At 50.6% G+C, this 27,764-nt stretch overlaps 12 protein-coding genes across 12 annotated transcripts; 6 read left to right on the top strand and 6 right to left on the bottom strand.

Moving 5' to 3' along the window:
- Window positions 1-166: 166 nt before the first annotated feature.
- On the bottom strand, window positions 167-2,303 carry AA0111_g7819 (tRNA uridine 5-carboxymethylaminomethyl modification enzyme; the record flags this gene model as incomplete). Its single annotated transcript, XM_028654198.1, has 2 exons — window positions 167-2,129; window positions 2,185-2,303. The coding sequence occupies 2 exons, from the start codon at window positions 2,301-2,303 to the stop codon at window positions 167-169; spliced, it is 2,082 nt and encodes a 693-aa protein (XP_028504520.1).
- Window positions 2,304-2,784: 481 nt separating this feature from the next.
- On the bottom strand, window positions 2,785-3,286 carry AA0111_g7818 (hypothetical protein; the record flags this gene model as incomplete). The annotated part of the gene is made up of 2 exons (XM_028654197.1): window positions 2,785-2,864; window positions 2,920-3,286. 2 exons carry the CDS (start codon window positions 3,284-3,286, stop codon window positions 2,785-2,787), a joined length of 447 nt encoding a protein of 148 aa, XP_028504519.1.
- Window positions 3,287-3,653: 367 nt separating this feature from the next.
- AA0111_g7817 (hypothetical protein) lies at window positions 3,654-5,357 on the bottom strand (the record flags this gene model as incomplete). Its single annotated transcript, XM_028654196.1, has 1 exon — window positions 3,654-5,357. The coding sequence occupies one exon, from the start codon at window positions 5,355-5,357 to the stop codon at window positions 3,654-3,656; it is 1,704 nt and encodes a 567-aa protein (XP_028504514.1).
- Window positions 5,358-6,272: 915 nt separating this feature from the next.
- On the top strand, window positions 6,273-7,268 carry AA0111_g7816 (hypothetical protein; the record flags this gene model as incomplete). The annotated part of the gene is made up of 1 exon (XM_028654195.1): window positions 6,273-7,268. One exon carries the CDS (start codon window positions 6,273-6,275, stop codon window positions 7,266-7,268), a length of 996 nt encoding a protein of 331 aa, XP_028504513.1.
- A 332-nt stretch (window positions 7,269-7,600) lies between these two features.
- Window positions 7,601-9,249, top strand: AA0111_g7815 (Centromere/microtubule-binding protein; the record flags this gene model as incomplete). The annotated part of the gene is made up of 4 exons (XM_028654194.1): window positions 7,601-7,709; window positions 7,762-7,918; window positions 7,974-8,832; window positions 8,881-9,249. 4 exons carry the CDS (start codon window positions 7,601-7,603, stop codon window positions 9,247-9,249), a joined length of 1,494 nt encoding a protein of 497 aa, XP_028504512.1.
- Window positions 9,250-10,408: 1,159 nt separating this feature from the next.
- On the top strand, window positions 10,409-11,738 carry AA0111_g7814 (hypothetical protein; the record flags this gene model as incomplete). The annotated part of the gene is made up of 4 exons (XM_028654193.1): window positions 10,409-10,442; window positions 10,554-10,667; window positions 10,729-11,390; window positions 11,445-11,738. 4 exons carry the CDS (start codon window positions 10,409-10,411, stop codon window positions 11,736-11,738), a joined length of 1,104 nt encoding a protein of 367 aa, XP_028504511.1.
- Window positions 11,739-13,377: 1,639 nt separating this feature from the next.
- On the top strand, window positions 13,378-14,701 carry AA0111_g7813 (hypothetical protein; the record flags this gene model as incomplete). The annotated part of the gene is made up of 2 exons (XM_028654192.1): window positions 13,378-13,680; window positions 13,829-14,701. The coding sequence occupies 2 exons, from the start codon at window positions 13,378-13,380 to the stop codon at window positions 14,699-14,701; spliced, it is 1,176 nt and encodes a 391-aa protein (XP_028504518.1).
- Window positions 14,702-15,316: 615 nt separating this feature from the next.
- On the bottom strand, window positions 15,317-16,398 carry AA0111_g7812 (hypothetical protein; the record flags this gene model as incomplete). The annotated part of the gene is made up of 2 exons (XM_028654191.1): window positions 15,317-16,128; window positions 16,179-16,398. 2 exons carry the CDS (start codon window positions 16,396-16,398, stop codon window positions 15,317-15,319), a joined length of 1,032 nt encoding a protein of 343 aa, XP_028504517.1.
- Window positions 16,399-18,151: 1,753 nt separating this feature from the next.
- AA0111_g7811 (hypothetical protein) lies at window positions 18,152-18,664 on the top strand (the record flags this gene model as incomplete). The annotated part of the gene is made up of 1 exon (XM_028654190.1): window positions 18,152-18,664. The coding sequence occupies one exon, from the start codon at window positions 18,152-18,154 to the stop codon at window positions 18,662-18,664; it is 513 nt and encodes a 170-aa protein (XP_028504516.1).
- A 596-nt stretch (window positions 18,665-19,260) lies between these two features.
- Window positions 19,261-20,861, bottom strand: AA0111_g7810 (hypothetical protein; the record flags this gene model as incomplete). The annotated part of the gene is made up of 5 exons (XM_028654189.1): window positions 19,261-19,298; window positions 19,355-19,747; window positions 19,796-20,228; window positions 20,275-20,541; window positions 20,595-20,861. 5 exons carry the CDS (start codon window positions 20,859-20,861, stop codon window positions 19,261-19,263), a joined length of 1,398 nt encoding a protein of 465 aa, XP_028504515.1.
- A 1,139-nt stretch (window positions 20,862-22,000) lies between these two features.
- Window positions 22,001-23,185, top strand: AA0111_g7809 (hypothetical protein; the record flags this gene model as incomplete). The annotated part of the gene is made up of 2 exons (XM_028654187.1): window positions 22,001-22,374; window positions 22,435-23,185. The coding sequence occupies 2 exons, from the start codon at window positions 22,001-22,003 to the stop codon at window positions 23,183-23,185; spliced, it is 1,125 nt and encodes a 374-aa protein (XP_028504625.1).
- Window positions 23,186-24,302: 1,117 nt separating this feature from the next.
- On the bottom strand, window positions 24,303-25,391 carry AA0111_g7808 (hypothetical protein; the record flags this gene model as incomplete). The annotated part of the gene is made up of 1 exon (XM_028654186.1): window positions 24,303-25,391. One exon carries the CDS (start codon window positions 25,389-25,391, stop codon window positions 24,303-24,305), a length of 1,089 nt encoding a protein of 362 aa, XP_028504626.1.
- Between the last annotated feature and the right edge of the window lie 2,373 nt (window positions 25,392-27,764).

Genomic DNA, 27,764 nt, shown 5'->3' with positions numbered 1-27,764 from the left:
CGTGGTGATTTCTCACCAACAATAAACCAAGCATGACTGATATGCTAACATCCCTCTCTAGATATTTCCGCCTCCACGTTATGCCCGTCCCAGCACGCCCTATATGTGCAAAAACGCCGCCCAATGCCATATAATACATAACCGTCTCCCTACACAGCCACCCGGCCTACAGTCCCTCCACACTCAATCCCGGAGTCGCACCTCTATACTTCTCCTTCCTCGCCTCGATCTCCTCCTTCATCCTGGCCTGTCTCTCTTCCTTTCCCACACCTCTGACATACTGCAGTAACCTCAGCGCACCCGTCGGCGTGACACCTTCAACCCGCCTGGCCATGCCTACACTTTCCGGTCTGGCTACCTCCAACGCCCTCTTCTCTTCAAAGCTCAAACCGAAGATAGATTCATAGTCGAGGTCGAATGGCAGTTTGAGGTTCTCGTCTTTGAGCCACCGGGCTTGTGAGGCAGTTTGGGCAGCGACGTAAGGTGCGTATGTGGCTTCGATGTGTACGCGGTCTTGTATGCGCTGTGTGAATTCTCTAATTTCAGGGAGGAGGCTTGCAAGACTTGATGGGGTCGTGTTTGGTAGACGAAGGAGGTCATATGCGGAACGTTTGGTACTGTCGTTTCTGACAGGGAAACCTTCTTTGTTCCAGTCTGTCCATCCCATAGTCTTGGATTGAAGGACCTGTGTCAAAGTGGCCATTTGCTCGGCTTCGTCTTCGAATGCTTTCCAGCGCGAGTCGCCAACTACGCCGGCGGCTCGACCCATGGCCGTAAGACGCGTGTCGGCGTTATCGGCGCGGGCAGACATACGGTATTCGGAGCGGGAGGTGAACATACGATACGGTTCTGAAACACCCTTGGTGATGAGGTCGTCAATCATGATGCCGATGTACCCATCCGCTCTCGTCAAGACCATGGCTTCTTTCCCTAAGCTCTTCAGGCCGGCGTTGATACCAGCAATCACACCCTGGCCTGCTGCTTCTTCGTAGCCGGTTGTACCATTGATTTGACCTGCTAGAAAGAGCCCTGAAATGTTCTTCGTTTCAAGGGTAGAACGAAGATGTCGTGGGTCAACGTAGTCATATTCTACGCCATAGCCAGGCTGTAACATGGTCACGTTCTCAAGCCCCTTGATAGTCTTGAGCATAGTGTTTTGTACGTCTGCAGGGACTGTGCAGGAAATTCCATTGGGATAGATCATATCGCTGTCGAAACCTTCTGGCTCCAGCCATACGATATGCGATGTCTTATCTGCGAAGCGAATTACCTTCGATTCTAATGAAGGGCAGTATCGCGGTCCTTTGACGGTTTCGCGAATGTGTATGGATTTGTCAAGGTTGTTTCGTATTACGTCGTGGGTTGCTTCGTTCGTTCGTGTCTCGTGATTCAGTAGTTGGTTCTCGACCTGTACTCGCTCGTTCATATAGCTGAACGGCATGGGTGGATCATCACCCTCTTGCGCTTCCAGGACTTTGTAGTCGATCGTCTTTCCGTCCAGTCGTGGTGGTGTTCCCGTCTTCAGTCTTCCCATTGTGAAACCGGCATCCTTCAAGCTCTTACTCAGTCCAAAAGTCGCAGCTTCGCCCATGCGACCCGATGGATATGACTCAAGCCCGATGTGTATTTCGCCACCAAGAAACGTGCCAGTCGTTATAACAACATTGCCTGTTGGTATTATCTCCCCACTCTCCAACCTCACACCAGTAATTTTCCCGTACTGGCCCTTCGATCCCTCCTCTTGCGTCCTATCCACAATGATATCCGCCACACTGCCCTCCACGACGCTCAACCCCTTGTATCCTAGCATTTCATCCTTCATATATCTCTTATACAGCGCCCTGTCGATCTGCGCCCTGGGACCCCACACTGCAGGGCCTTTCTTCCTGTTCAGTACCCTGAATTGTACACCAGCTTTATCCACAATACGTCCAACAACACCATCCAGCGCATCGATTTCGCGAAGCATAGTGCCCTTTCCGATGCCGCCGAAAGAAGGGTTGCAGGAGCAGACACCGAGGTTGTGGACGGAAGGCGTTATGAGGGCTGTTCGTGCGCCGGAGCGGGCTGCTGCCGCGGAGGCTTCGCATCCTGCATGACCGCCGCCGATCACTATCACATCGTATGGTCTATATCAAAGTCAGAATTAGTCCAATGGTGGGGTTTGAAAGTGTAGTGGCGTACCGGTCAGCGCCAGACACAGTCGCAAATGTGCGTGAATGGCGGGTGAAACGATTGAACGACCGTACCCGAGGCGCGTGACCCCAGAGCTGTCGCGCTGGTAATGGCACGACTCTGTGCATTGTGTAAAATTGCTGTGTTGGAGTTTAGACGCCGTGCTACAAAAAGTTGGGATGGGCCAACTCGGAGGTCTTCGTTCGCCGCATCACGTCCGTGCACAAGTGGGCAGTTTGTAAGAACGCAATACTCAGGTTGCTCAATCGATGCCCCAATCGGTGTTGTGGCAAGAGAGATTCCCTTACCACAATTTCCTGGATGTTGGTGTATGCCCATGTCTTCTGAAGAAAAAAGGTATCATTCCATAAATCCCAAGCCACGCCACTCCTAGAGTAGAGATCATACAAAGTGAACTTTCAGTCCATAGTGGTACATTCAAATATCGTAAAGAGAAGTCCTGTAAAGAGACCCTACAGCGCCGAGCAAGATATGCTTCATCAGGAACCATCGATCCAGCACACAACATCTTCCACTTGCGGGTATTATAAGAAAAATCGCCGTTGGGTGATATCCAGTCGAAACAGCAGGCAAAACCGTTCGTTAAACCTAACCTTCCTGAACGAGACCCTCATCGGTAGTCTCCGTCTCCTCAGTAGCACGAGGGCGGGATAAGACGTCGAAGTTGCCTGCATCGAAATTAGCAATCCATCTTCTCACTAGTCCAACATTCTAAACACATACGTGCAACCAAGCTCAAATTGCTCTTCTTGTTGCCCTCGGAGTCAAGGTACGTCTCCATGCGCGCATCAGCGTCAACATAGAGCAGCGATCCCTTTGGCAAGTTCATCAGGAAATCCTTCTGTGCTCCCTGTACGAAACTCGCAATCCGGAACCAGCTGGTCTTCTTGTCATCGCCCTTGCCGTAGTTCGTTCCTACTATGTATCGAACTAGTGTCCTGTCGCCGGATATGGTGACCTCTTCGGGTGCAACACCTAGACGGCCAATAACGGTCATGCGCGCGACTTGCGAGGGTCGGGTGGAGGAGAAGCTGCGTGTGAAGGCCGAGGTGGGAGCGCGAGCTGCGGCGCGGAATGTGGAGGAAAACATCGTCGCTATTGTTTTTTGTGGTGCGGAATTGGCGGGTTGCGTACTTTTCGGTGGTCGAATTGACGGCTGTGGGGTGGACGTTGTTGTGATGCGAGGCGGGTGGGGGTGTTGGGGCGCGACGCGGTTTGGGCCAAGTTGGGCTTGGACGCTAAGGGACGCTAAGGGACGCTCACACGTGCGTCTCTGCCGTTCAACTGCACATCATCTTCCTTTCGTCTGCCATTGGTCATCATCTGCTTAGTAGAGAAACCTAACTAGTCTATAGTCTCTTTTGTTACAGGGTATATGCTTTTTTGATCCAAACGCCTCTTGAGGACAGCCCATGTTCCTCAAAGTCTCTCATCCAGTGGGCTTCATCCCGCTTTGACTATCGCCTTGCCTTCTTCTTCTCCCTCTCATCCTCTTCACTGTCGTAATCCTTGTAGATTCCAACTGGTTGAGTCTTTTCCCACGCACCTGTAAAGACAGCCTTCTCTCCCTCTTTCAGCGCATACTTGAGTAGCGCCTCCCGAGGGTCCTCGTCTCTCATATCACTGCCTTCGATCTGCTCCATGACATACTTCTGATCAGGCGTTGACTTTGCAAAAGGCGTCGTAGCTGGGATATGCGGTCTCCGTGGATCTCTGCTTTTGCCGGATGCTGTGAGACCAATCGTGGGATGGCGCGCTGAGAATGAGGCTGCGTTGCCAGAAGGATCATGTGCTTCACCAGCCATTCCGAGAGGATCCATATCTACAGTGAGAGATGGGTCATCATCGAGATGCCGCTTCTTAGGTGCCTTGCTGAGGATTGTGAGAGCGCCAGCGTTGGAGAGCTTGGGATTGAAGAGGATTGTTGTCTGACCGCTGGCTGAACCTGTGAGAATCTGGTTGAGCCTGGGATGCCAGTTGACTGTGATTAAAGGAGACCCTGGAGTTACTGGTGTAACAAGCTCTGGGCGAAGAGTTGCAGGGTTGAGGATGTGGAGGTGGCCAGTCTCTGATCCTGTGACTATGCTCTGCGAGTTGGGCGCAAACTTAATGTTCGATGTCGGATATTGCGAAGACGTTGACGGATGTGATGTGGTGTTAAGAGGCGTCTTGAACTTCCTGGTATCCCACAACTTGATCGTGTCGTCTCCTCCTCTTGTAATGACCAGCCTGCCATCTGCGCTGATATCCAGCCCACTTGTCCAAGTATCCCTCGCATGTGCTTCTTTAATTTCTGCTGTTGGTCGGTGGTATGGACCTTCACCACCCCACATGACCAGACTTCCGTCTAGTGCTGCTGACACAAGCATACTGCTTCCTCCCTCGGCCGCCGCACCCCATGCGATGGCCGTCATCCTTGTCATGCCTGCGCTACCGGAAGCTCTCGATTTGTGTACGATAACTTCTTCCTGCTTCATCCTCTTGTTCACGTCCCATATCCGCACTGTGCTGTCTGTGCCTGCTGTAGCAAAACGATCGCGATTCGTTGGATGCCATGCGCCGCTCGTAATTTCGGCTGTGTGTCCTTTTGTGTTGTGCTTGTCTCTCAAATACATGTCGCCCTTGACAAACTCCGATATAAGTTCTCCATCCCTGCTGAACAGTCTTGCTTGTGAAGTCGCGGTAATGCATAGGAATTGGCCTCCAGAGTGTGGGCCGAACAAGACTTGGTGTATCGAATGCGATTCTGCGGTTTGAGAGGGTTTTGTCGTGAAGGGATCTACCGTCTTGAATGCGCGGATGGTACTCGGCGTGAGCGCACTGAGGTCGTGCAGCTTGAGTGTGCAGTCGTTTCCTCCGGTCACCAGCCGTGTTCCAGATGCATCGAGCGCAATCGTCGTGACTGCGCGGTCGTGGGTCTTGATGATTAATTCGTGAGAAACGGGGTATTCGTCCTCCTCATCGCTCATATCACTGTCATCGTCGTCGGAATCCTTGTCGTCGTCGGAACCGGCCTCTTTCTTCGCCTGTTTGCTTTCATCGACCACTGGCCTTCGGGCGCGCTCGATTTGCGCCTCTACGTTTACGGAGCCATCCTTCTTCCCAAACTCACTGGGGAGATATTGCTTGAGAGCTTGTTCATCGTCTGCGGAGAAATCCATTGTCGTCTTATACGTCAAGCACAGTAACTTTGGTTATTGTTGAGTCGACAGCTGGTCGCGAGAAAGTTCGAGGTGCAGGCGGCGGTATGACGCGCCGCGCTAAGGCAGCGGCCGAGTTGTCGGGACTGCCTTCACACATTGGATCTGTACTTCGTCTCAAACACCAACACCAATACCAAAATGTCTTGGTGTTCCAAGCACCCCTCAAGAGACAGGTTAAAGTTTGCCTAGATCCTCATACCCCGCTCGTCTTACGCATCACGACATGCCATATGTGAAGGCGTGACGAGCGTCCACACCAGACAAAGGTCATGTAAACGTCAAACGACCGGCGTTATGCTGGCATCAATAAGCACACACAACGTTCATTGACTGAGCAGCCTGCTCGGGTGATCATGTATACTAATATCGCTATCCGAGTTTTGTCCGGGTTACTCCAAAGATCACACCAGCAACAGCTCACGGGTGGCGGCATCGTCATGTGCCAAGCGGCTCCGCCATGGTTCAGCCACAAACTTCCGCATATACAAGTATTTTAGCGTATAGAAGCCTCATATCGCCAAGAGCTCCGCTGAGAAATGGTCTGCCAAGTTGTGTGTTGTGATTCTAGATTCCGGTTCGCCATGCTTCTGCACCACTCAGAGCGTTCCAAACTCCGATGTTTCCGAGCCGACGTCATGCGTTCACTTCAACACCTGGGCACCATCCACTCTCCTTGGCGATAGCTTCATGCTCCTTGTACCCTCAGCCTCAACACGTAATTACGTCTCCTCGGAGCCATCGTCTCGCTTGGCAAGCATTGTAACTCTAGCATATAAGTAGCTTGCTACCCCGCTTGACTCCCATTATGTACCTCATCGAATACATACACCGTTCGATACAGATATCACAAATCCTACGCGAACGATATCTACCATGCCTCACCACCACCCAGGAACCTGGGCCAGCAAGAGCGAACTCGACCCCACCAACCTCCCTTGGGCAGTCACAGCTCATCTCCTCGCCATCAACAATGACCAACTGCACCGCGTTACCAACCACCCCTTCCTCGAGCGTGCCGCAAAGGGTACCCTACCAAAACCTTTGATCGCTCAGTGGCTTGCAAACGATAGAGAATACCTTCAAGGTTACCTCTCTACTATTAAGCACACCCTGAACCTTGTTCGCAGTACACACAAATCAACAACTGCGCCTGGTGACGAGCCAGACATTCCAACACGATTTATCGCGTGGTTAGAGTCTGCCATCAAGAACGGAGAGAGGGAGTTACGATTCTTCCAAGAAGTTGCTGAAATCTACAAAATCGACCTCCCAGCTACACCGCTTCAAGAGAACGTAAAGTCAGAAGGCCTTCGTCGCTACGAAGCGCTATTCGCCAGTGTCGCTTCTCAACAACCAAACACATTCATACCTTGGCTCGAAGGTGCCATCTTGCTATGGTCAACCGAGAAGGTATACTACGAAGCCTGGTCCTGGGCTCGCCGACAAGACGCTCAGTCTTCTCCTCGAAACTACGACAACGACCAGGATGGCGGTGCGATGCGAAGAGAATTCATTCCCAACTGGTCAAACCGCGACTTCCTCATGTTCGTCGAGCAGCTTGAGCGCATCGTCAATGAAGGAGTAAGCGACGCCGTTGATCGAGATGATGGAAAATGGGCAGAGGTCAAGGCTAGGGTTGACCCTATTTGGAGAGCGCTGCTCGATGCTGAGGAGGCGTTCTGGCCGGATGTACCCAGCAGCCACGGCAGTCTGATTGAACCTGGTGTTCAACGGGATGTCGATGGCAAGATGGATGGAACCACTCTTCGTAGTACTGGAGACAACGAAATACTGAACCACAATCAGGGGATCCGCAGTGGGGACATTAGCACTTTACGTGGTAACGAGTATGGTCAAGTAGTGAACTAGGATAGCTAGTCACTGGTCAATAGGTGCTGTGTAGGATAGTCACATTCCACTGGTGTCAATCGCCTCCTGTATAGATAATTCAACGAACTTCTAATGATTTGACGTCTGATATGTTTTTGTGTTATGCTGTATAACCACTGCCGCGCCACCGAATATTGTAGTCCAGCCATCTCGCACATCTGAGGCGTGTTCGGACTAGATGACGGCCCGACAGAAGTTCCGTGTGGAGTGGTCCATGCGTCCAATAGCTTGGACGCCGCGAAAATACTGCGAAAAAGTTCGAGAACATCGCATCGCCAATTGCAACACCACCAACCAACACAATAATCGCCATGGCTCTCGTGCAGACCGACCCCGACGCGTATGTGATCAAGCCAGCGGCGGCTGCGCCTGCCATCGACACCAGCGACTGGCCTTTGCTGCTCAAGAACTACAGCGACCGTATGCTGCAGCTTCCCCATAGCTCCAGAATGCTCTGCTAATGCGCGTACAGTGCTCGTTCGCACATCGCACTACACTCCCATCCCCAACGGTTGCGCGCCGCTATCGCGAGACCTCAAGTCGTACATTAGCTCTGGTGTCATCAACCTCGACAAGCCTTCCAACCCATCCTCTCACGAAGTCGTGTCATGGATCAAGCGCATGCTGAGGTAGGAAGAAACTTCGTGACTTGTTTCAGGCGCAGTCAGCTAACACACTCCAAAGAGTCGAGAAGACTGGTCACAGCGGTACTCTCGACCCCAAGGTCACTGGTTGCCTCATCGTCTGCATTGATCGTGCCACCCGTCTTGTCAAGTCCCAGCAGGGAGCCGGAAAGGAGTACGTTTGCGTCATTCGCATGCACGACAAGCTTCCTGGAGGCGAGGCGCAGTTTGCGCGTGCCCTTGAGACGCTCACCGGAGCTCTGTTCCAGCGTCCCCCGCTCATTTCCGCCGTCAAGCGTCAACTCCGTATCCGAACTATCCACGAGAGCAAGCTTTACGAGTTTGACAATGAGAGGCAGCTCGGTGTCTTCTGGGTCAGCTGCGAGGCCGGAACCTACATCCGTACTCTTTGCGTGCATCTTGGTCTTTTGCTCGGTGTCGGCGCTCACATGCAGGAGCTGCGCCGTGTCAGGTCTGGAGCTATGGACGAGACCAAGGACCTGGTCACTCTGCACGACGTTCTCGATGCCCAGTGGCTGCACGACAACAACCGCGACGAGGCCTACCTTCGCAAGGTCATCGCACCTCTCGAGAGTCTTCTGATGAGCTACAAGCGTATCGTCGTCAAGGACAGCTCTGTCAACGCTATCTGCTACGGTGCTAAGCTCATGCTTCCCGGTCTGCTGCGTTTCGAGAAGGGTATTGAGATCCACGAGGAGGTTGTCCTCATGACCACCAAGGGTGAGGCTATTGCGCTCGCATACGCGCAGATGTCTGCCGTTGAGATGTCATCATGCGACCACGGTGTTGTTGCGAAGATCAAGCGTGTGATCATGGAGCGCGACCTTTACCCCAGGAGGTGGGGTATGGGCCCAGTCGCCACCGAGAAGAAGAAGATGAAGGAAGCTGGCACTCTCGACGTAAGTTATTCAATGCTAAGTTTGCGAGTGCTATACTAACGGGTCCAGAAATTCGGCCGCCCCAACGACAAGACTCCCGCTAAGTGGAACACCGAGTACAAGGACTTCAACAGGAACGACGTCGATGGCGCTTCCGCACCTGTCGCTGAGACCACCTCCACATCCGAGGTCCTCGCCGCTCCTGCTGTCCCCGCAACTGGTCTCGCACCTGCCGAAGAGGCTGAGGCGGAAGCCGAGGTCGCCGACAAGAAGAGCAAGAAGCGCAAGAGCCGTGGTGACGGTGACGACGAGGGTGATGAAGACAAGGCCGAGCGCAAGCGCAAGAAGAAGGAGGAGAAGGCTGCGAAGAAGGCCGCCAAGGCCGAGAAGAAGGACAAGAAGAAGAGCAAGGATGATTCTGACAGCGACTCCGACTAAACGATCAATATCTGAACGATGGACGTCCGGACAAAGCAACAGCGCGCATCGCTGCTTGCCTGTAAAAGCGCTGTACACCACAAAATCGTGTACATGTCATAGTTACTACTACTCTATCCTTGGATACCAGCTTCTTCAAATGTAGCATACCGGAAAATGGCGTTTGGGATCATGGGCATGCTGGCGTTTTTTGGCGCGTCGAAGCTTTCTGCGACAAAGGTGGTCGATTGCGTGTTGACGTGCGATATAGCTTGTTGCTAGACATGTTCAATTCACTGTTTAAACTTCATCTTTCTGACTCTTCCTCATGGTCATTACGATGTGCAGTGGTGCGTGCAGGCTGTAGTGACTCTGCACGAGCTATTGAGATTGGGTAACTCTTGCAGCGTGTCCATGAGCTGTCGATGGGTCTGTCATGTTGATGCAAATCGCTGCTGATGTGTCACGGCCCCAGTCCTGTATTGAGTATCAGGAGCTCACAGACATGCAATCTGGCCATCACGTTCGTGATCATAAAAAGATGCTAATGTCATGCATTGCTACCCAGGTATGATGAACATGTTAAACGCTACTACTAGTAGCACAGCGCTATCAAGCAAGTCTGGATCGGGCAGGTACATGTCCCAGCCACCTTGCTCTCCCTCTACACGGCTGCACGTGCATAGTACTTTCGGAAATTGAGGATGAGCTCATCCAACACCATGCATGAAGAGTCCACGATAGCTGCGACGTGCTGCTCTGTAAAAGTGAAGCTTTTAGGATTGTAAAAGCGGGGCGCGTCAAGGAAGACCACGAGGAACAACAAGCGCGCGTCGGGTGGAGCGCGACAGCACATTGCTAGGTACCCGTGGATGTCGATTCGATGCAACCCCTGTGATACAAATTCAGGTTTCTAATTTTGAATATGAGCGCTTGATACACGACATCAATGAATGTGATCGTATGGATATGGCATTGTAGTTGAAGCTTCTCGAACCTTCTCTGTGTTCGCTCCGCATCAAGGCTCGACGTCACTGCTAGCGCCGTTTGACAAGTGGAGAGACATCCAAAGCTCGAGTGATAAATGCGACCCAACCTCATAAGCTACCACGCAGGACATTTACAAACACTAATTGCGCATACACGAGATATCTTTCTCTTGTAATTGTAGGACTTCAAGATGGTCAAGGAGTCCAAGCTCTACGATTCATTAGGTACGTTTGCCTCGGATATACCCCACCACCGCCTTGCTCTGCTAGACAGCAGGCATGCCAGGGCCCGGGGTGCTCGGGTAGGCACATGAACTGTTACTGACTTATTTCTAGGCGTCTCGGAGACCGCGACGCAAGACGAGATCAAGAAGGCCTACCGGAAGGCGGCGCTGAAATGGCACCCCGACAAGAACAAGGACAACCCGCAAGCTGCTGGGAAGTTCAAGGGTACGTACATGGCATAACCAGCTCACTTGGATACGAATGAGAATACTAATAGCACATCTAGAATGCTCACAAGCCTACGAGATCCTCTCCGACCCCGAGAAGCGCAAGACATACGATCAATACGGTCTCGAGTTCATACTACGCGGCGGCGTACCACACCCTGAAGATGCCGGTGGCGCTGGTGGAAACCCATTCGCAGGCGCAGGAGGCGGCGGAGGTTTCCCCTTCGCATCAGGCGGTGGCATGCCCGGCGGTGCACGATCGTTCCACTTCTCGACAGGTGGTGGTGGAAACGGCTTCAACTTCTCCAACGCCGACGACATTTTTGGCGAATTCATGCGCAGCAGCGGCGGCGGGGATGACTTTGACTTCGGTGGCTTCGGCATGGGCGGTATGCCTGGCGGAATGGGCGGTATGGGCGGCGGCGGTGGAGGCAGAAAGGGCAGTCAATTCCGAGGCGGACGACGAGCACCAGAACCCGAAGTCACAGTTGTGGAGAAGCCGCTCGCCGTGAGCTTAGAGGAGCTGTACAATGGCACCACGAAGAAGCTCAAGATCAAGCGCAAGACATACGACCAGAGTACCGGCAAGCAAAGCACTCAAGACCGGATTCTGGAGGTACCAATCAAGAAGGGATTGAAGGCTGGCAGCAAGATCAAGTTCTCAGACGTGGGCGACCAGGTGGAGGTTGGCACACAGGATTTGCACTTCATTGTCTCTGAGGTAAGTCCTGATTTCTTATTCATTACATGCAAGCCGATACTAATGACACCATAGAAACCCCACGCAATGTTCACTCGCGAAGGCGACGACGTCAAGCACACCATCGAAATCGATCTCAAAGAAGCCCTTACCGGCTGGCGCCGAACCGTACAAACCATCGACGGTAAACAACTCAGCGTTGGCAGCGGCGGCCCCACAGGTCCGACCTGGACAGAACGATACCCCAACTTGGGCATGCCCAAATCGAAGAAACCCTCAGATCGTGGCGACTTCATCGTTGGCGTGAAGATCAAGTTCCCTACAAGCTTGACAAGCGCGCAGAAGGAGAAGTTGAAGGAGATACTGTAGTGGGCTCATTGGGCATGACGATGGAACGACTTTGATTCTCGTATATCCTTTGTATTTCTTTATTTACCACATCGGGCAGAAGCCTATATATGCTCCAAGCGAGCCCAACGAAGGCGTCGGTGGAGTTTTATTATCTTTATTATGATTTGGGAGGAGGGATGAGGCAGGCATGACCAGTTGGATGGCATGCTGGTGGACATGATGGGGATGATATATGAAATAACGCGTCTATGATAGACGAATCGATGAACTAGTACACTGCGCACGATGTGGTTTGTTTCTGCGTGATTCCGTTCCGGTGATACTTAGCGACTGCGACTGTTCATCCTGTGACGAGAGAACAACGACTAACGACACTTCTTAGAGTTCGCGGCTCGCAGCAAACTTCTTTCCATCTAACTCGCCAGCCACCAACTGTTTACATACACCAAACATAAGCACTTGCATCTAGCTCAGTCATTGGCTTTGGAGATCCTTGCCGGCATGCGCCACGAAGATACACCACCTGTAGTAGCAAGGCTGCGCACTGCCCCACGTCTTGGCAGCCTCCTGGCTGCAGCCTGACTGAGCGCAATGGGGTGAAATCCGTCCCGGCTTCGTCTGCATCTTATAACTCTGGATATAACTCTTGGCCTGTGATATTCGATCGCCATGGATACCGAACCCTTGGACAGTGGACCTGTTGGTCCATCCGACACTACAGCTGATCTGGCCGCGGTCACCAATGACGAGACTGAGGACGAAAGCCATGAGCCTTGCTACTTGTTTTCGAGAGAAGGCAAACATTTGTTGCACACAAACATCAAGAGACTTCGGCTTGGGGTGACGGCTGCTTGCCAAGGGTGTAGTATTGTGCTTGATGCTGTTACCACCTATAGCAGTGGACGACTATGTATGGATAGCATAAGAGACATCTGTGTGATACTAGACAGTTGGCGCATAGAGATTTACACCGGCGAACGTAAAAGAATACGCCTAGAGCTATTTCGATTAGAAGGTAAGTTATACACGTGTCGCTTCGTTTGCTTTCGATAGCTGGGATAGTCAAGAATGATTGGCGAAGACATCTCACTGTCTATGTACGAACAGATTCGAAAAACTCTTGCCTTCACAGAAGAGAGCACCAAATGAACCAACTACAGGAACAGATTTTGACTTCCTGCAGGTCAGGAGCTACACACCCTGCCCGGTCTTTCATCCTCCAAACTACCTATTCCCACCAGGACACTTCTTCCAGGAGACACATCTTCAGATCAATCTCTTCAAACGTTGCACAATTGGATCGAAACCTGTGTTGAGCATCATGAGATTTGTGCTGGACGCAAGGTCAACCAACTACCGAATCGAGTTCTTGAGATAGATGGAGAGCACGTCTATCTCCGCGAGCATCTAAGAAATACTGCTATGTATGCTTGTCTAAGTCATTGTTGGGGCCAATCAGGCCCAACACTCAAGTTAGACAAGGCAAGTTCCAGACATTTTTTTGACGGCATACTTATCGATCGACTACCAAAGACCTTTGCAGACGCTGTTAATCTGTGTACAAGACTTGGTCTTCGCTTTATCTGGATTGATGCCTGCTGTAAGCTGCCCTCGTCAATCTATCTGTACTCAACTAAAGTGTGTTTACTCAGGCATTATGCAAGACGATAAGGATGACTGGAAAGAGGCAGCAGCAACGATGGCAATGACTTATGAGCAGGCCCATTTGACTATTGCAGCTACTTGGGCTAGTGACAGCGACTGCGGTTTGTTTGCGTCGGATCGAGAGCCATACAAGGCCAGAAAGTTACAGGATCACGAACTCTACATACACACAGACGGTCCCGTTTTCCCACCACCAGCTGCCGTAGGTTGGACTGAATTTCCACTTCTGAGCAGGGCTTGGGTTTACCAAGAGCGACTTTTGTCGTCACGGATGGTTCACTTTGGCAAGGATCAGGTAAGCCATCGACGCTCCCTTCTTCTGGAGATTTGTATATTCCAGATTCCTAAGCATTCCTGAAGTTCTTTCAGATTGAAGAGTTGGACTATACAGTGTTTTTTTATTCGTCCCATACACATGGACTAAGTTCTAATTTAACTAATAGATGTTTTGGCAATGTCCCACTCGCTTCGTTGCCGAGAGTGGGTGGACCTATACGGGGGACTATCAACCCCCACATGTCGATCCTTCAAGCCTTAACCTCTTTGAGGTCATTGAACATCCAGTCGACCGCTGGCACAAGTTGGTGAAGATGTATTCTGGCCTGGACTTAACCTATGCAAGCGATCGGTTACCCGCAGTCGCTGCCATAGTCGAACGCGAAATGCGATTACGTCTAGACGATGTATACATTGCTGGTATGTGGCAGAAAACTCTGCTCTCCGATCTCGCCTGGGTGCCGTTCAATGTAGGTAGCGTGCCGCCGGCGCGGATACCTCAAATTCGTTCCCCAACATGGGCATGGCCATCTTCACAAGTGCAAGTGTATTGGTGGAGCGGATCACCCGAACCATCTTTGAGATTGGTGGACCTGTCATACACTCGTGTTGGACCGGCGCACATTGGCGAGGTCACAAATGCTAGCATCTTACTGGAAGGCCATGTGTACACCATTCGGTGGGAAAAAACCCTCGAGCAGAGCATATTCGTGCCAGAAGCGTGCATGGAAATAGTTCCTCCCTCAATTTCGGACGTTAAATTACACGATTGGAGTACACGCATGGATTTTGACTGGTCTACCGGTGATCGACCGGCCACGATTGGAGATACTTTCGTCGTTTTGACGATCAGCCTGCTGTCAGAAAGAGATTCTTATATCGGGCTCATTCTTCGAGAGGTTACCGACGGCGTCTTCGAGAGAATGGGAACCATCGCCATTGGAGCCGTTTCTCGGGCCGGGATGACCACTCCACAAAAGACTCAGATGATCCGTGATTTCGTTGAGGAATTGCCAATTCGACAGGTCAAGATTATCTGACGAGGTGACGATGGGCTGAGCGCCTGCTCTGGTTAGTGGATACTCAGCGTTGCTCGAACACTAACGACATGGTTTCATCAGACCCGGCTGCCTTCAAAAGTTCTTTACAATCACTACGAAAGACTTCGCGCGATCAACCTACGCATCGAAAACTACGTATCTACTCTCACCGAAGTTCAAAACATAATATGAATGAGGAGCGCTGCTAGTATACCCAGCCGTTCCGCAAAAAAACAGCGAATCGACCGAGATCTCATTCACGCTCAGTGCATTGCCTTGCTGCAGATCTCGCCCACTCGCTTAACCGCCTTTCGGATTGCTACCAGAACGGGTTCCTTGGAAGTCAAGGTATCGGCAGTCTATTCAAGTCAACGTTAAAAGATTATGGTAAAAGGCGTATCTAGATCACGTGTGCGCAACTACGGCCAGGATAGTAGTGAACCAGTGGACATGTTAGTAGTTGAATAGCAACCGTGAAGATGACCTATGGAGAGCGGCGCTGGAAAGAAATCTATGGGCCCGGCGATAATATCGCAAATGCTTGGTGACATCACCTATTGATTCATTGGTCTGCGCTTATGGTTCATTTCAATTGACCATATACTTGTCCTACAGTCATCCCAGTCTTCCGGGATACATTGCATCTACAGAAACGATGCTACATCTGGCACTTTCGACGTCGTCTTTTCTCGCCACAGTGAGCGCGACTGGCGAAACTAAAGCTGTAGTGTCTTTCGATAGCCGCCACTCGAGTGGCACATTGCGTTGCATGTCCTCTACCTCTGAGATCTGACTTGATATCGGTTTTCCTGCGCACGGTTGACACACCAGAGTTGACGGAAGTGCGGCGACTGAGCTACCAGACTGCGCACGATCTTGAATGACGTGGACAATCTGGCTAAGGACTGCGAACTCAATCTTGAGCTTGAAGCTGTATACAAGAGACTTGAAGGTTGTCTGTATCATGTAAAGATCCAGAAACTCTGTCGTGAGCAAAGCGATATCCAGTATCAGTAGGAGTACATTCATTACAACAAGTTGCCACATCCACTTCCTCGCTTTGCCGTCGAAGATGACACGCATCAGCTTGCGGGTCTCCAACAGATAGACGCAGGATATGAAGATCTCCTGAACAGTGAAAAGAGTCATTTGTATCTTTTCCATGACCATGTAGCCGCGTGTGTAAGATTCCGGGTGCTTGGTGTATTGCCGTAGACTCAGCGTGACAGTAGGTACACACAGACATATTGCCGAAGTGACGATCATCCAAAAGATGAAACGCAGAAGTTTGAGATTCGGGGAGATCAAGTACAGGCGAGAGTATAATACGACTGATTGCCCGGGAACCATCAAAATCCACCCGAGCGTAAGGAGGGTGTTATAAACGTAGGGATTATGTGCGACGTTGTTTTGTTTCATCCATGCTCCTGTATACCTCGTCAGCGAGGCCGTCTCCGATTTGGCAAGCTAACCATACCAGTCGCATACGGCACAATGCTGATTGCATTGACTATAAGACTCCAAAAGTACAAGCCGGAGTACCTCCTGAATATGACGAAGACGAGGATGAGTAGTTCGATCGAATTGTACCACGCAATAGCTGTGAACGCGGTCATTGCTCGGGGAAGTACGCGGTTCGCACCGTATATGTCGAAGTTGGCGCCAGTGATGCCATTGGTACCGGTGACGTTTGCCATGTTGTCGAGGTTGCTGTCTGACTGAACTAGAACCTTCAGATCGCATATTGGGGACGTCGCATTATACTACAAGATGCAAGCCTTCAGTGATTGTACCGTCTGCACGGCTTATGCGACATAGTAGTCACCGGTGCAACATAAGCATGTGTAAGCGTAGTGTCTGATGTCGAATCCAGCTTAGCGTCATCACATATCGCTATTTTCGTACTACATGCTGTATATACGGTCGCCAACATTAGATAGTCTAGAATCGGCACACAAACCAGTACCGTCTGTCGAAGTACGGGGTAGTGTAGATATCGTGCCGCGTCGGCTGACACATCGTTGTAGGTGCTGCGGGGAGATGGAGCCAGGCTATGTCGCTGGCCCCGATCGCTATGCTTAGCCTTCTCAAATCGTAGTTTACGAATTATTGCACGCCTCCTGAACAAGGGAACATTGACTGAGATTTGGTGTTGGAAGGCTGGGCGTTCTACAGAGCTATGCGTATGATGAAGACGATTGTGGTTTGAGAGCTGAGAGTGCGAGAGTGAAGCACATAGCGCGCCCCGGGTAGGAAAGAACATCGCAACTTGCGGGGTTCAAAACGAATGTTTTCCTAAGCAGCTACACGTGGTCGATCGTTTGCGTTGTAGGCTGGTAGAATTGGGATGAAGGAAGGGGCAACGGACGCGACGCGCGATCCAGCGCGAGGACGCCTGAGGCTAATTATTCAGACATGATGTCATGCTCGGGCTAAGGACAAACGACGCGTCCTTCCCAGCCACGCTCTTTCGAACATCTTTTCGCGCGACGAAGCTATCTCCAAGCTTCACTATTCATCGTCAAGTTGTTGGTTCCAATGACACTGAAGTGACAGAATTCATTTCGGCAAACTGACAACAAATCGGGCACGGTGTCTCACAGTGTGTATCATGATATGACGAGAGAACATTCGGATGACAATGGAAAATACCCTTATAGGTAGTGACAGGAGTGGTGCTCAAATGGCATTATGAGTGCTCAACCGAGTGCATGTCTCTGTACTTACGGCAAGAGCTGGCTGTGAAGACCCTTTCCGGGTAACACTTCCACCGGAAACTCGTCTTAGATACATCTTCTATTTTCATCACCCATCATCATATTTCATCTGTTCATGTGGCTTATCTGTTCTGCATTCTAGACTTCGGGATTCTCCCTCGCATTTCGCGACATGGAAGAAGTGAATCAACAAGTATAACATGTTTTCAATGGTCTGGCAGGCTATGGCTGTATGTCCTCTCTACCTTCTGTTGCAATGAGATCCCTTACTATTCCAAAGGGCTTCTAATTTGATGGGATGATGCAATCGTTGAGTGTCATTGGTTTGCGAGCTGCGCGATATGGCTTAGCGTTATAACCGTTTCTGTTTCACTTTCACTTTCTCAAGCTTTATTGGGCGCTTTTATGACGCTGTACTCTCGCTTGTCCATTGCGGTTCGCTGTTGTCACCACAAGTCATAGCGCTTGAAACTTTTCAGCGATCTCTAGCCCCTCCGCAGTGCACCAGCAGTACTTCGCAATCCAACCCCGACACAGTCAGCCACGATCATACCCAGCAACCTCGATGATCTATCGCTATAATGTCGAGCAAGTTTCTACCTATCGGAGTGGATGAGTCGCAGCGAAAGCTCTTCGCTCGTTCCCTACGCCCTCGCCTAGAAGCCGAGCTCCAGCAGCAGATCGTGATCTATGCTCAGCAGTTCGGCGACATATCTGTATACCACGCCCTCTCATGAGGGGAGAATCGGCAAAATCAGGGCCACGATCGGGCAGAGAGGAATTGACTAGATTGCTGATTGAGGCGCAAAGGAAGATGATGAACAAGACAGACAAAGCCTGGTCCTTGTTTGCAGGCATGTTCGACTACTCATGGCGGAAACCATCAGACAACGAGATTGTGATAGATTATGTTATCAAACATCCTAGGTTCCAGGGTTCTGACAGCAGCAACCGAAAGAGGGTCAATATCGAATGGACTATCGATGTGATCAGAGGATTGGTCGCCGACCCGGCACCATCCAGCTGCGAGATCTTGGTCTGGACGTGCAACGAAGCATTATATGCTCAAGACGTCAAAGCCGATGAAGAGATACCTGGATCGTACGCAACCTGCGCCGACCGCCAGAAAGAGCTTGGGCCGCTCTTCAGACGTATCTCCGCCACGAACTTTGGGCTAATGAAACAAGTCTTCCCAAGTGGTTGCCTGACGCGGGACGAAATGAAGAACCTTGCGAAGACTCACTGAGAAGGAAGAATGTACTGCGATGAAGGAGAAGAAGGGGCGTAGAGCTGATGACTCCGGTGGAAGCGATCGGATGAAGCGGAGTCGTGAGTGATTCTTTGGGGCCGAAGCGGGGTTTTCAGCGAGTGTCTTTTCCCGTGAGCGTTCTTGTTTTTCCTTTGATCCATATGGCACACACTTGTGTCTTTGGTTTAGTTTCTAGTTTCCGCGTAGCATTCTACAGGGATACTATTGTACAGTTTGGAGTGAAGTTAATGATACCCAGGGAAATATAAGAGATCAGACTAAGATGATCGTTATGAACTATGAGACCGGATAAGTACTGCACAAGTCTAGGCTTGCGGTGATGAGCGGGATGTTTTGGGTCTCAGCTTGTGCAGGTTTGGTCATTCATTCCATGTGTTGACCACAACGCGCTTCTCGCGAACCTCATAAATCGTAGCGCCGGGTGGAAAATGCAGCGATAAGGTACGAAAGGAAAGGTTTTACCGAATAGTTGTATTGAAGAAAGTAAGTGTTTATAGTACTGACCGAACGCCAGGCACGCTATGCTAAGAATAAGGAATGGCTCCAGATGTACATCACTGGCAGGCATAAACCTAGCTACCAGCATGGCCTGTGGGACCTTGTGAAGTGTCTGTAAAAGATTAGCTGCAAATTCGAAAACGCTCGTCTCTCGATTGGAATACTCACAGTCCATTGTCACAAAAGCGCGGTCCACCTCATTTAAGCCTTCTAGACAGTACTGCAGAGTCTCGGCAATGTCATGACATTTCCTCAGCGGTGTCTCCTCCTTCATGAGCACATCAATCTCCACACAGACACCATCACCTGCGTGGTAGCACTTGAGACTCTTGAAACCTTCAACGAGAGGTGAGAAGCGGTACGCCATGTACATCATCTTGCGCTCCACACGGTCATTGGCTGCTTCACCGGTCAGACGAGTGACGTTTTCGAAACAAGTGCAAGCCCAGTCGTAGATGATGTATAGCGAAAGGCAAGCTGCGCCGAGAGGATCGAGCCACCAGACGCCGACGTGGCCGCCGATAAGAGGGAAAAGAAGAGACAGTGTGTTGAAATAAACGTCTGTGTTCGTTAGCAGATATACACAGTTGACCGAGGACACAAACGTACCAGTCTTGCAGTCTTGGGCGAGAGCCTGTACTTGCGTTGTCTTGACCCTTGCACATCCAAACCAGATAGTGCCCTTGACGACGATTGTAGCTACCATGGCGAAGATAGCAGCGGGTGGCAACTGGGATACACTGTGGTCGCCGCTTGGCAGGAGCTTCTTGACCGACTCTTGCAGAATCTGGAGGAACGATATGACCATAATGATAGAGAAGACCAGAATTCCAATAGGTTCGAGGCGTCGTCGGCCGATGGGAAACTTCTTCTTTAGACTCTGCAAACGCCAGCCAACGAGTTTGTTGGTGGTCCAGATGATGATGGTGCATAGCAGGTCAAGTGCCGAATCAACAAGAGACGCGATCAGCGACAAAGAGCTGGACCAAATCGCTGCTACACCCTTGGCCGCGAGTAGAAGGACGTTCACAAGGACGTTGATCTAAAAACTGTCAGCTTTGGCTACATTCTCCGTCTTTTGAACTTACGTTTATCGCCCATCGTGCGTGTTTGGCGGATCTCGCTCTTCGGTCACGCTCTTCTTCGGGGAGAAAAGGTTCCAATTCCTCGCCGCTATTGCCCAACGGTCCACGGTCTTCTGCTACTCCGTCGCCATCGGTATCTCGCGGATTCATACTATCCACAATATCATCGGCAAGCGAAGAAACAACCATGTCTACCTCTGCCCAATCGTCCAAGCGCGAGTTCTGTTCCTCGTAGAAGCCGCGTACTTTCTTATTTTTGATGGATTTGAGCTGTGCAACACATATCAGCGTCGCTGCAAGTAGACGTATGGATTGAGACGTACACTCTCGTCGCTCTTCCTGAAAAATTCCAGCGCTTCATGGTCGATATTATCGATCAACTTCTTTTTCATCTCATTGGCGCGATTGTCCTTTACGGTTTGGTCGATCGCATCACGAAATCGCTTCTTTGATTTGACAGGATTGTTTCCTCCATATCCGCCTTCCAGATCGACACGCTGGTATTTACTGAACTCGTTCGCATTGCTTCTGCTGTTGATGCTGCCGTTGCTGTTGTGGCTGTTGAGAATGTTGCGTCTGGTTCCGACCATAGCTCGTAATTTTCGAAGTCTTTGGAACTCCTAGGGTATCTGTGTAAGGCTTGAGAAAGAAAGAGGTTGTAGTCAAGGGCTGACAAGAAAACCAAGCTTACAAGAAGGAAGACGCGACGCGCTGTCAAACCATGGCAGCCAAGATTCCGAGACATGGAAGACGCCAATGCGTAATAGCGGTGGAGAGCGCATCATAAACTGGGGACACTATGCCGCATGTGGCAGTGTCCCTGCATCAGAGGGATATATTCTCGATAGTGCTCGCTCCAGACTGCGTCAAACGTCGCTGAATGGGTGCTATGACATCACCTCTCTAGCGTCGCGTGGTGGACGCGATCGCGGCGCCTCCGCGTCAACCATCGAGGTTTCATCGCCTTGGCAGGTACCGTCGCGGCACATCACCCCGCAAAAGTGTACAAGCTCTGATCTATCGAGTTAGGCAGTCGGCTTGCTTTTTAAACACCCTTGGAATTGTTATGCGAACAGCGATAAAAACCATGGAAACGTGAGCCACTCGATGAGGCGGTGCGTTGACGTCACGCCCCCAAAACCGGATGGCCTCTCACCACCAACGCCGTTGAAACACGTTCCGGCCATCGCAATGTGCCGCTTAGCCGAAAGGGCCGAACCAAGCGTCCGGTACACTTACCTGGGATCAACCATTGACGAATCGCAAGACAAACATCCGATCTCGTCTTCGTTGGATTTCAGCTCGAATTGAGTTTCAAATGTCACCCGACCAATGCCCCTCTCGATCTTGCCATTGAATTCGCCGAAAGGGTAGGATTATCTACCAGTCACGTGAGACACCTCCGATTTGTTTGTGATCAACCCCAGGACAACTCAAGTTATGATTTCTTCCTTGCTGCAGCACTCCATCAATGGCAACATACAATAGTCTTCTTTTTTAGTCAGGAGATCGCATCTGAGAACCTATGATGAGGCGCTTCGCTTTGTGCCGTTTTACATAAGCAACCCCCGCAACCACCGGATGAAATATATGTCCGAGCTGACCTCCAGTACTGATACGAGAGGCGAAGCTCGCCAAGTTGTGCCCAAGGCGCGCCGAGGGACGACAAACAAAACCGCGGTCATCTGCTACGGCGCGTTGTTCTTTTGAGCGCCAGTAACCACCCACCATGGCAACATCAACAGCACGCGTCGGCCGCCCGAACAACAATGCGCTACTGGCTGTAATGGCAGTTCTAGCTGGGATTGGGCTCTATACTATGCGCATTACGACAGCTCAAAACGAAGTTCCTGTTGGTTTCTTGGACGTGGCTGCATCAGGTACTCTGCCTAACGGTGTGTCCCTCAAGAAGCACTATACGGGTATCCGTACCCTAGACGAGGGACTGTCTTTCTTGGTGGCTGCATTCTTGTATGGGCCCACAGGATGGAGCGAGACCTTCTATTGGCAACAGCTCCATTTCCTCCTTCAGATCACGCCCCTTCTTGCGGTGCATGGTGTCGAGGCATGCCGGGAGCGAAACCAGGGTAGTTGGGTTAAATAGTAAGTGAGCCATCAGGAGGGATCTGACGAAAATCGACGCATGTTACTGATAATATGAAGCATTTCTCTCTGGGCCTTCATCTACCAGAATGTGGGAGGCGCTTGCATAGTGACTCTTTGGTGGCTAGCCTTCCATCGCATCTCAAGTCCAAAATCATACTTCCAGACTGGACGCACTGTTCCATTGCCTTATGCGCGCGCGATTCTCCCAGGAATTCTTTTGTTCTACGTTGTGCCTACCATCGCATTATTCATCCCCGGCCTAGATTCAGACATGCTCCAAAATCTTCTCGCGTTCTGGCAGTTCACGCCCATTTTCGCCAATATTCCGCTATGGTTCGTTTCTCTCTCAGGTTCTTCGACCGTCGTCACCGCGAAGAACAAGAGTGCAGACGTCCGAAGTCTCAAGGTTCTCTATGCTTTCGCTTTCGTTGTCTCTGTGGCGACGCATTGGATCACCATCCGTGGTATCTCCCTATCCGACAATCCCGATGTGACTTACGCCCGCGTATTCATCCCCAGTACCTACACATGGAAGAAGGGCATGGATTGGGGCCTTCTGTTTATCTTCCAGTGGGATTGGCTCATCATTGGATCAATGTATATCATCCCGTCTTGGGTCGCTATATGCGATGTGCAGCGGGTGAAGAATGGAGAAGCCACACTCGAGAACATCTTTGAGGGCTTTCTCGTCATCGCCGCGGTGACGGCTATGGGCGGACCAGGCGCGACGCTTGCTGCAGTTTGGTTTTGGCGAGAGGGCAAGATGGCGGAGATTGAGAGTGCATCGGGTGCGAGAAAGATGCAGTAAAGACCGAGAGCTCATGTACGTTTACCTGTGTACCATCAGCAAAAATGTGCAATTACACAATATTAGCTATGAAGAATGTGGTAAGAATGCAGCCTATCACCAGTGGCAATGTAAGCCAGCATCACGAAACGTTGCATGATATCTGGATTTCGATTTGCATCGCATCGCAGCTCCTCCTACATCTGCTATCCTCCCTTCTTTTTAACCTGTCCGCTCTCACCATTGTTCTTGTCTACCCTATGACCACTTGAACTCATCCCAGATATGTCTGATTCCTTGCCGCTCCAGTCGACAGCCGCTTCATCCTGTACTCCAAAGTGCGAACCGTTTGGTTTCAATGCAACAGTAACCGCCACACCCGCATTCGTCATCTCTCTGGTCTGTGCCATGCCTTCACGTATCTTATACTCGTGAACCCCTTTAAGTATCTCTTCGCCCGAAACTCGCCTATTTTGAGTTGGTGTGATGGCAATCGCTTGACTCTAGTGCTGTAAAGCCAAGGGAGGTTGTGGTAGAGGGCGAGGTAACGGTCCCTGCAGATATTGCTGTGGTGGTGGCATTCTAGTATCGGTGGTGGCCTGCAAGTATTCTCTGGTTGTTTTGTTGCCTTCGCTGTCGTTGTTCTTATGCTTGTCAGCAACCCCTCGTTGAGAAAGTGTTTGAGACACGATTCCAGGTATCATGCACGCCATCTCTTCTCTGAGATTAGGCAATAGTCTCTGAGCCACCGCGGTGGCTAGTATCGGAGTTATGTGTTCAATAATGGGTTTGAACTCAGTAGTATTGCTCGACGAGGATGAGGTAGCCATTGTATCGACTAATCAAGCGGTTGATGCTGGGCCAGTGGTGTTGTAGTTGAGTGCTTATATATGCATGGGCAAATGATGCTAGTTGAGCTACCAAGTATCTGGTGACCATTGTTATGATGGTGATGTGACTAGGGGATTCTTCGTGGTCTCCACATGTGACCATGAGCAAGATGTTTGATTACCAGTATGGCAGAAGGTGTCTTAAGAAGCTGGTAGAATTGGTGGAGGTCTGATGTCAAGTAACCGAAGTGTTTTCGGACACCAGATACCTTCAGACTTGAGATGCAGTCCTACTCTACGCGCAGTCGTCAAGGTCGCGCTAACAACGTAGCATACCTTTCCTTTACGTCTCTCAACAATGGTGACTCCAACACCTTGTCCCAATCTTCATTCAGAATGTTTTCCAAAGTAGCAACGCCCACTCCAACAAGGGCCTTAGTCTCCTCCTCGTTCGACCATCTAACTCTAGTAGGCCAGAACGCAACATGAACTGCCCAGTGCACTACTACTCGTGTCAGCCACGACCTACCAAGCGTCTCTGTCTGCTCCCGAGCTGTAATATAGGCGTTCAGGAATGCACTAAGTAAGCCCCTACCGCCACGAAAGCGATCAAGAAGGAACGATTCGGCAGCGAACTGACCAACATCGGTTGCACTGGTACCGCGGCGCACCAGCTCCCAATCCACAATCGTAAGCTCGACTGGCTCTTGTTCAATGTTCCGCACGAGAACATTGCCAGGCCAAAAGTCGCCGTGACAGATACATTCATCATCTACCGCGACTAAACTTCCGAATCTTTCGTTGATAACGTGAGCCAACTGAGAGTCGTAACCAGATTGTGTAAGGGCGATGTGCAGGCCGTTGTACGGATACCGATAAATATCAACCGCAATAGGGTTATTGTCGATGCCTCGGGCTTGATCCGGTGAAGCGAGCGAGAGATTTCTTGCGGATAGATGCAGTGCAACGAGCCATCTTCCAATCTGTTCTGCAATGTATGGCATATCAAGTTCCGGGTCTGTATAAGCGTCCTTTAGATTGCGACTACCCCCATCTTCGAGTTCAAGCAGCTTGTTGGTCTCGTCGTAGTTCAACAGCCGTACCGTGTGTACGTTCGATCCGGGAAGAGTTGCGATCAAAGGGCTCTCGGAGGAAGATAGAGCCTGCAAGATTCGCGCTTCGTAGTTCATACGCTTAGGGTCGAATGCAAAGTCTTTGTTGCTATGCAAATAAGGTTCTGCGTGTTTCAAGATGTGTGTCGAGCCATCATGGTTTATAACACGGTAGACATAGTTGGCACTGCCTCCTGAGAGTAATTGTACGCTGATAGGTGTGGACTGATGTGCTTCGAGGTATTCTCTGACCCCGTTCTCGTTGGTAAGTTCGTGTAAAGACATGCCGGTAGAGGACTCTTGGGGACAAGCCTACTACATCGCCTTTTGTAAATAATTGCTGCATCGTGACTTCCTCTCCTGACTCATGACAGAGATGCTGATCGGTGAAGCTGTACGCAGTAGTGACATGATTCTAAATGAGTCATTTGCCAAGAGCTGAGCAGTGAGGGAAAACCGAGGCGCTGCCATTGGGGGTGGACAGTATTGGTGCTCTCACATTAGACCGAAAGCGGAATAGCATCTGCTTGCGTTCGCCCCTACTCCCTTAGCATCGATTCTGCCCCGCTCCACACAATACATCTATCACACCTAGCTCCATTAATGCTATATGAACGCATACAGAAGATTTTCAGTATTCTTGTCTTTGGCAAAATAGATCGCAATTTTGACCAAACTTCCGGCTGGTAGCCCTTCGCTGCGTTTTACTCGGTTATGCGTTATCTACCACCGACCGACATCCACTTAACGCGAATCCGCTTCTATAATCGCAATGAATACGCTGTATCCCACGCGACTATCGGACACTGAAATCCGCCTCTTGCATATACTACCCTCTGAGTCTCCGGAGTCACCAGTATCGTGTGAGCTTCGGCAGTACGAGACTGACGACCTTCCCGCATATGAAGCGCTCTCTTACTGTTGGGGCGACTCAGCTGAACGGCGTGAGATAGTTTGTAATGGCGCAACACACTGGGTCACGACGAACCTGCGGGATGCGCTCGTTAGGTTGCGACTAACAAATGAAGCACGGATTGTCTGGGCAGACGCACTGTGCATTGCGCAGTCTGATGAAGAAGAAAAGAGCTCTCAGGTACGCTGCATGGGTTCGATCTTTCATTGCGCCAAACGCGTCGTTGTCTGGCTGGGTCACATCGAAACGGAGTATGCTTTGGATATCAAGCGTGTTTTCGATTCTCTGATATGCGTCAAAGCCTTCAAAGGTGATCCCGAGCACCACTTTTCTGATTGGCGTATCCCGGATGTAGCTGCAGTCTTCGGCGGATCGCTACCATGGAATGCGCTAAATCATTTCTTCAACACCCCTTGGTTTCGGCGCATATGGTGTATACAAGAGATTAGGTTAGCTTCTGATTCAATGTTCTATTGGGGAACTGAGGAACTTTCGAGGTACGTTCCCGTGCGCTTAGCCGGATGGACGGTGGACCGTTGCCAAGACGAGATACAGCACTCACCACACGCAATCTTCGAACAGTACGCTTGGCATATGAATGGTCCATTCCGTGAAGACAAATGCAGCCTTCTTTCAGCTCTGAGAACCTACAGGAAATGGGAAGCTACAGATCCTCGAGATAAGATCTATGGCATTCTTGGTCTGATGGAACTCGGTGAGGAAAGACATATCATCAGAATCAATTATGATAAGTCAACCCAGGATGTTTACCATGATTTGGCCACTGCAGTCATAGGATGGACTGGCGATCTTGCCCTCTTTGCCCATGTACATCATGATGCGCACTACGACGGTGACCCCAGATACAGATCTTGGATCCCTCAATGGGATCAGACGGTACATGTGCCGATCTTTCCAATAGGAAGTCTTTTGTCTCCCTCTGTTTTACCAAACGGGACATATAATACGATATCTCCGCCCGCTGGCACTACACAGCCTTATGACCGACCAATAATGGTATCCGGGTTGGCCCATCAAACAGTCTCGTATACAGGACCGCCGATAAATGGGTCCCTTGGCGACATCCTGCCAACATATCCACATGAGAGGATAACTTTCAAAAGCTATCCGCAACGGATTGTTCTAGAGTACTGGAGCGAGAAGGTGTCTACGGGGTCACCTTTAGGCCATGATCTGAGCCCCGTAATGTTGTCAATGGCACGGACATTGACCACAGGAGTGGTACTTCAAGATGATACGTTGTATGAGTGCGCAACTGAAGACGAGATAGCAGCATATTCTCAAAGCTTTTTAGCTTATATTCGCCTCCTGCACTTGATCGCGGACCACGAGAGTGGAGGTGGCTTAACGACACAACATTTGAGCGAGTATGAGGATGGGTGGAAGCTGTTTGAGGATATTATGAGTCATCATTGCTTTCGACGAAAGTTCTTTCGTACCAAGAATGGCTCCCTCGGCCTTGGACCAGCTTGTGTGAGAGAGAACGACATTATTGTAGTCCTGGAAGGGGCATATAATCCTTGTGCGCTGCGGCCAAAGGGCGACACCTACCTACTATTAGGCGATGTGTACATGGATGATATTAGGCACGGAGAGCTCATCAAAGAGATTGAAGAAGGGCGCAAGGAACGTCAGTATTTCTGCCTCAACTAAGGTATTGCGGAAAGGAAGTACCGCAGATACTGGTTCGGTATTGTCACTTTATAGACAGCTGTTTTGGTTAA

The sequence above is a fragment of the Alternaria arborescens genome, assembly GCF_004154835.1.
Source record: "Alternaria arborescens strain FERA 675 chromosome Unknown contig_18, whole genome shotgun sequence".
Taxonomy (NCBI): Eukaryota; Fungi; Ascomycota; class Dothideomycetes; order Pleosporales; family Pleosporaceae; genus Alternaria; species Alternaria arborescens.
Note: the sequence above shows the minus strand (reverse complement) of the source record. Positions and strands in the feature narration are given on the sequence as shown.